Below are 7,174 nucleotides of genomic sequence, written 5' to 3' on the forward strand. Positions count from 1 at the left end.
TGGGAGAGTGTGGTGCTGATAACACCAAGTCAAGGGTTAAGATCCCCTTATCAGTCATCTTTAAAAAAAAAAAAAGTTTATCCAGTTTGAAACTAGCCAAGTGACTATTTGGCCAGAAAAAAAGTCAACAAAGACAATAAAATATCATATGAATTTTTGAAGCTGTTGTTGCAGTATCATTCAAATAATTAGACAATCAAAAAAAGTTTTTTTTTTAAGTCAAGAAGCCAGTTTTTACAAAGAGAAGATTGTAAAGAATAGGAAGGATTTTCCCAAGCAGCCAAGGTCTTCAAGTTAGTTAAGGAGATAACTTTACTATGAAGAATACAAATGTCCATTTCTAATAATAAAATAAAATATTTATAAACTTGGAAATATAAATGAAGCATCTGAACAAAGGCAGAACAAATCTTGCTAATGGGTCCAATCGTGCAACAAGCAGACACTCCCTTCTCACTTCTCGTCTATGACACCATCAGTTCTTCCTGTGGCAGCAGATGCAGAAGCACCTGCAGACCACAGGGCATGCCCGCTATTCACAGGGAAGGCGCTCAGGGTAACGCCACATAAGATACAGCTCTTTCGGCTTTCTAAAGGTATGTGGTGATGAGTTGAGAAGATTATTCTGTTGTTTCTCTTCCCCAAACCTTCCTTAAAGCTTCCTTCACATCCTTGTTTCTCAAAGAGTAGATTAGGGGGTTCAGCATTGGGATCACCACTGTGTAGATCACAGCAACCGTACGGTCTTGAGCCAAGGAGTAGCTGGACCTTGGGCGCAGGTACATAAAAAGTGTTGTGCCAAAGAAGAGGCAGACAGCAGTGAGGTGGGAAGCACAGGTGGAAAATGCCTTGAACCTACCCTGGGCCGAGTTCATTTTCAGGATGGTGATGAGAATTAACAAGTAGGAGATCAATATGGTGACAGTGCAGCTCAAAAGGTTGAAACCAGCAAAAATGAAGAGGAGGATCTCACACAGAGAGGTGTCCACACAAGACAGGGACAGGATGGGCGGTCCATCACAGAAGAAGTGAGTGACCACGTGAGCACCACAGAATTTCAGACTGAAGATACAGCTTGTGTGGATAAGAGAATTGAGAAACCCTGCACCGTAGGAGCCCACAATCAGAGAGACACAGGCCTCAGGAGACATGATGTTTGGGTAGAGCAGAGGGTCACAAATAGCAGCATAGCGGTCATAGGCCATGGCAGTGATAAGGTAGCACTCACTGGTGGCGAAACCCGCATAGAAGAACATCTGAGCCATGCAGCCGAGATAGGAAATCACCTTCCTCTTGGCCAAGAAGTTGACCAGGGTCTGGGGGACAACCGTGGAGGAGTAGCAGAAATCCAAGAAGGACAGGCTCTTCAGGAGGGAGTACATGGGCGTGTGCAGGGTGGCACTTACATGGATCAGGAAGAACATGATCAGGTTCCCCAGCGAAGTGATGGCGTACATGCCCAGGAATACCACGAAGAGCAGCCTCTGGAGCTGGGGGTCGCTGGTGAGGCCCAAGAGCTCAAACTCAATCCCTCGGCTCAGGTTTGCCCCTTCCATAGTTCTCCAGTGCTCTGGGGTGTAGAAAGAGGGCACTGCCGGAAATGATGTTGAACACCTGGGGGCTCTTACTGGATTTAGTTCTGCACTAGGGACAGCTTTCTGAAGATTAGTCTTACTGAGGAAATTTGGCTTTGCAGATGGAACTCTGTATAGAGAGGGTCTTCTCTACTCGGTGGGTCAGTCAGTTGGTTAGTTTAGTGAGCATTACTTGTGCAGCAATAGAAAATATAAGAGAAACATACACAATTTGATCTCTCAGGGATCTTAAATTCTGAGTAATGAAACACTCAGCCACCAAATATTTATGCACAGTTTTTTATATGATTAGCTATGTGTTCTCCCTATCAGGAATTCAATAGTGCTTGACCTCAGGAAGCTTATCTTCTAGAAACAGTATATTTCATGTTTGAGCTCACAAGCTCTGGTATCAGACTGCCAAGGTACAAAGCCGGGACTTCACCACTAACTAGCTGCCCTGAGGAGAGTAAGTGGATAACACACCTGTGAAAGATGCTGGGAGGATTCAGGAAAGGAAAGAGCTGTATTGAGCAGGCAAAGATTCTAGTTAATCCCACTGACAAAATTTCCAGAATTATCAAACTACCAGGGCAGGAAAAGACGGACTATGTCTGTTGATAGAAAGCTGTGAATGGTGACAAGAAAAAAGCTTTCAACAATGCCCAGAGAGGCAAAGTGTCCTAGTAAAATTTAGACACTCAAAATCTGAGTGCAGATTTGAACACAGAGCATTGGCAACTGTTTTTAGAGCACATGGAGCACAATTCTTTGATTTACTTCATGTCACTGAGATGCAACATTCAGCTATCTTTACCCCAACAGCTGCTACTTCATAATAAAACCCCAATTCTGCAGAATGTGAGCAGTCCTAGATTTGGATTACAAATGTCATTGGCCCCATTGGTGTCAAAAGCCAACTCAGCTTCAAGGCAAAGTACAGTACTTCAGAGAAATGACTGTAGAACTCCGTGGGTGGAAACAACTAACTTACAGGAACTTCAAGGAAATAAAGAGATGGTCCTTAAGAGTGGAGTAGAACTTTTTGAACAGCTTCGCATCTTCTTTCCTCAACAGACTGTTTCATTTTGGGTAACAGGTCCACAAGTATCTCTCTGATTAAAAGAATGAACCAAAGCAGAGAAAAGTAGGAATGTGTGAATGGTGTAGATGAGGCAGGGAGCCTACACTGGGGTGGGGTGGCAGGATGGGTAAGGCAGGGTGATGAGTAATACAGTGAATGGCTGATCGGAGCTTCCAGATTGATTTAAATCCACTTACTTTAAATCTTCTCTCTCTCTTCTCCCCTTTCCTCTCTCATTTCTCTTCTCCAATCTGCAACGAATACAGAATTCTTCAGAATAAAGAGTCAAAGAAGGGATTATGGAGAAGTTGGCATCTCTGACAGTTTTTCAAAGGATGCTGGAATAGCCACTATTTCTTTTACATCTTCTTTGTGGCTGGCTGGTACAGGGAGCCAAACCCTTGACTTTGGTTTAGTAACACTGCACTCTACCAACTGAGCTAACCCACCAGCCCCTACCACTATTTCTGTTGACTGCAGTTTGTACCTATGAATGAAAAGTAGGAAGAAAACTTAAAGGCAGTCTTATCATATGAGAATAGATTAAGGAGTGGAGCCTCTAGGAGTGAGAGCAAATGCCTGGGATATATAGATGAGGCAAGGGGCTTTACTTATACATGATTCCTTGCCCTTTTCCCTGGGATAGCACAGTGAGAGAACATACAGAAGGCAGGCAGCCAAGAGAAGCATGCATTGAGTTCTTTGAGCAACAGCAATCCCAAACAATGATTCTTAAACAGTAAGGTGCCTTGCCCAAGATGGGGAAGTTTACTACATGTGCAGATTCTAGGTCCCAACCACAGAAAATTTGATCCAGTGGGTCTGTAGCCGGGCTCCAAAATCTCGTAGTTCTGAAACAGTTGAGAAACACTTTGAGAAACACTAAACCAAGGGGTACTTGCAGGAGGAGACGGATGCTTTTCCTGAGCCACATATAGATATCCTTTCCTAACTTGTCAGAATTCCCTGTGTGCTAGGAAATCAGCCTGTGGGTAATATGGTTGTCCTGGACATTTCTCTTCCCTCTAGAAGACATATCAGTAGTTAACAATTTTCAGAAATCTGGGTACTACCTGATGATAATCAAAGACCAGAAAATTTCCTCCTTCAGAACTGCTTGAGATGTTCTCAAGCAAACCATTTAATTACAGCAAAGCACAGACTTGATGGCAGAGCTGTTGCTCTGGGGTCAGAACACAGCCTTCAGTAGAAAAAACAAAAGAAACAAAGCTAGACTCATTGTGCCCATAGACTGAGTCGGGATCAGAGCCTGCCACCAACTTTAATCTCTCACATGGTAAGAGGAGGAGGCAGCCCCATGCCCTGCAAGCTCCTCACAATTGATCTTGTGCTGGCAGGAGACACCCCAGAGCCATCTTTCCCCCTGGGCATCCCAGCAGCTCACAACTGGGGAGAAGGATGTGTTCACTGATGAGAGTTTAGGAGGCAGGTGAGGAAGTGAGAATAATTGGTCCCACATAGATCATTAAAGTGTTTGCAAAGTTACTAGCATCTCTAAGAGTCTCTACTCATGAGGAATCAGATGACTGGGAAACTGGGAATGAGGGAAATGGATCCACACCGGATCCCTGCCAATATGCTGATCATTAGCCCCCAAAGACTGCTCTACATCAACCCTAAACCTAACTCTTATATGATTATTATCTATATTTCCTCTACACTGGAGAACCAAGTTTTTCTTCTATGCTAGTTACCCAACATACATTTGTGCCCTAGATTGGAGCTGAGGATCTTTCTGCCCTTCAAGATTATAGTTAAATTAAAGATATGTTATTTAGTTTCCAAATATTTGGGAATTTTCTAGAAATCTTTGTTATTGATTTATAATTTAATAACATGTGGTCAGAGAACATACTTTGTATGATTTGAATGCTTTTGTATTTATGACACTGTTTTATGGCCCAGAATAAGGTCTGCTTTGGTGAATGTTCCATGTCCACTTGAAAAGAATGTATATTCTGCTGTGTTGAGTGGAGCGTTCTATAAATGTCAATTAGGTCAGGTTGGTTGAGACTGTTGTTCAAGCCTACTATATCCTTCTTAATCTGTTGTTAATCTCATCCAGCATGTACTTGCATCTCAGACACTATGATTTTCATCTCTAGAAGTTTGATTTCACTCTCTTTTTATATCTTTCTGTCTTTACTTATTTTTTATACTTATTTTACTTATTTTTTTTAACTGTGCTATAATAACTTTTAATGTGCCTATCTGCTAATTCTAACATCCGTGTCCATTCTAGATTGGTTTCAATGGGTTGATTATTTCCTCTTTATGGGTCATGGTTTCCTGCCTCTTTACATGCCTGTTTTGTTTGCATACCAGATATTGAGAATCTTATCCTGCTGGGTAATGGATATTTTTATATTCCTACAAATATTTTTTTGTTCTAGGATACAATCAAAGTTATTTTGCAACAGTCTGATCCTTTTGAGTCTTGCTTTCATGATTTGTTAGGCAGGTCTACAGCAGGACTCAGTCTAGGCCTAATTATTCTCCACTACTGAGGAAAGAACTTCCTGAATACCCAAAGCCCCATGAGTTATGAGTATTTCAAGTCTGGCTGGTGGGAACTGGCATTGCACTTGTCCTCTGTGAGCACTGGGCACTGTGACCTCCAATCTTTCCAGATCATTCCTTCCCTATCTTTGGGAGTTTCTTCATGTGATGTACTAATCATTATTCTGATGAATATTTGAGAGGGGACCCTCTGTAGATCACCAGGCTTCCCTCTCTATAAAGATTTCTCTCTCTGGTACTTTGTCATATGAACATGAGCCTCGTAGGCCTCTCCAGACTCGCAGCTTCTTCTCTTCAGTATGCCCACCCTGTTTTTTGTTTGTTTGTTTGTTTGTTTGTTTTTGTCCTTTTTGAGACCGGCCGCACCACACTCAGCCAGTGAGCGCTGTGAGCACATCAGTCATCCCTATATAGGATCCGAACCCACTGCCGGAGCGCTGCTGCGCTCCCAGCGCCGCACTCTCCCGAGTGCGCCACAGGCTCGGCCCCCACCCTGTTCTTGATCTGCAAACTCTCCAAAGGCAGTAAGCTGGGGCAACCGTCATGTTCACCTCTTATGTTTCCCACCTCTCAGGGATCATTGCCTTTCACTGCTTCCTATTTAATGTCTTAAAAACTATTGTTTCATGTATTTTTAAATTATTTTATTTTTCATTTTTGGTGTTGTTTTAGACAGGAGGGTAAATTTTATTCCTACTACTCCATCTTGACTGTAAGTTAAAGTCTCCCATGGAAAAATTAAACTCCATGGTTTCTGCAAATTGTGGAGTACTTACCACGGTTTCTTCTGTCTTCTAGTTTTTGCTTCTGCCTGTCATGTCTTCATTCAGCACTGCACAGATCCAACAGGAAACCTAATACCATCTTTGCTACACACACACACACCTCTCACACAAAGCATTCATGTAGAAACTTTGCTAAAGATTTTTGTGGGAGACGAAGGAGAGGTATATGTTGAATTTACTCATACAACTCCAAGTGGTCTGGCTGCAAGTTGAGGGGAGAGGGAGCCTTGTGTTCTAGGCTGCAGTGATCCAGAGTAGAACATTCCTTGCTGAGCTGGGATGGCAGGGGGGGGAGTGGGGAGCAGTCTCAGTTCAAATACCACAAACTCTCACCTTTCTTACCAAACCTGGGTAGATTTTTTTTTTTTTTTTTTTTAGCAGCTGGCTGGTACTTTTGTAGATTTTCTTAAACAGGTATTTGTTCATTTGCTGTTTACTCTTAGGACCATTTCCAGAGGCTCTATATGGTTGGTTGGTTGTTGTTTTTCAAAATAATTTTCACCAGTTTCATCGGTGACAAGGTCAACAGAGCTCCTCACACTGTCATGCCAGAAGTCAATCTCTTACTGATTTCTTATTAGTGATTTTCATGTTAAATTATGTCTTGTCTGGCATTAATACTGCTACACTAGCTTTCTTTTGGTTAGTATTTAAATGACATGTCTTTTCCTATTCTTTTATTTTCAACTTTTCTATCCCATTGTGTTTGCAGGATTACCCCAAGAGGACCTTAAATATGAATCTTCTAAACGACAATATGCCTGGAAAATTGATTTGTTTCACAATAAACATTCAGAAACATTCTGGGGCTTTATCAGAAAAGCTGGTATAGCTAGGCAGAAATCAAACAAATCCTATGAAAGGAAACATTGTGAAGGATGGGACGTCGTCTTCACCCCAACAGATGGTATCATAGGCAGCTGAATGCCTTTGTGAAGAACTGAAATCCAGGAAGAATTGCCACATTGATAGAGTGCTGCTGTGTCTTCTTCTCTATTCAGGTATCTTTATGAAGTTATTCTCATATCTTTTACCTATAATAAAATAATTGTTGTACTTTATTTATGTCCATAGCTTGTTTCACATTAAAATCACTTTGGAAACCAACACACAAACTTTCAGGTGTGATTTTTATAAATAGCCTATATCTGAAGTTTTTTTTTTTTTTTTTTTTTTTTTTTGGTTTTTGG

The 7,174-nt window shown here is 41.7% G+C and overlaps 1 protein-coding gene across 1 annotated transcript; it reads right to left on the minus strand.

The window, feature by feature from the left end:
* Positions 1-555: 555 nt before the first annotated feature.
* On the minus strand, positions 556-1,742 carry LOC103591585 (olfactory receptor 5AU1). The gene has a single exon (XM_008574059.1). The coding sequence runs from the start codon at positions 1,554-1,556 to the stop codon at positions 621-623; it is 936 nt and encodes a 311-aa protein (XP_008572281.1). The 5' UTR covers positions 1,557-1,742; the 3' UTR covers positions 556-620.
* Between the last annotated feature and the right edge of the window lie 5,432 nt (positions 1,743-7,174).

The sequence above is a fragment of the Galeopterus variegatus genome, unplaced genomic scaffold, assembly GCF_000696425.1.
Source record: "Galeopterus variegatus unplaced genomic scaffold, G_variegatus-3.0.2 Scaffold994, whole genome shotgun sequence".
In the NCBI taxonomy this organism is placed as follows: Eukaryota; Metazoa; Chordata; class Mammalia; order Dermoptera; family Cynocephalidae; genus Galeopterus; species Galeopterus variegatus.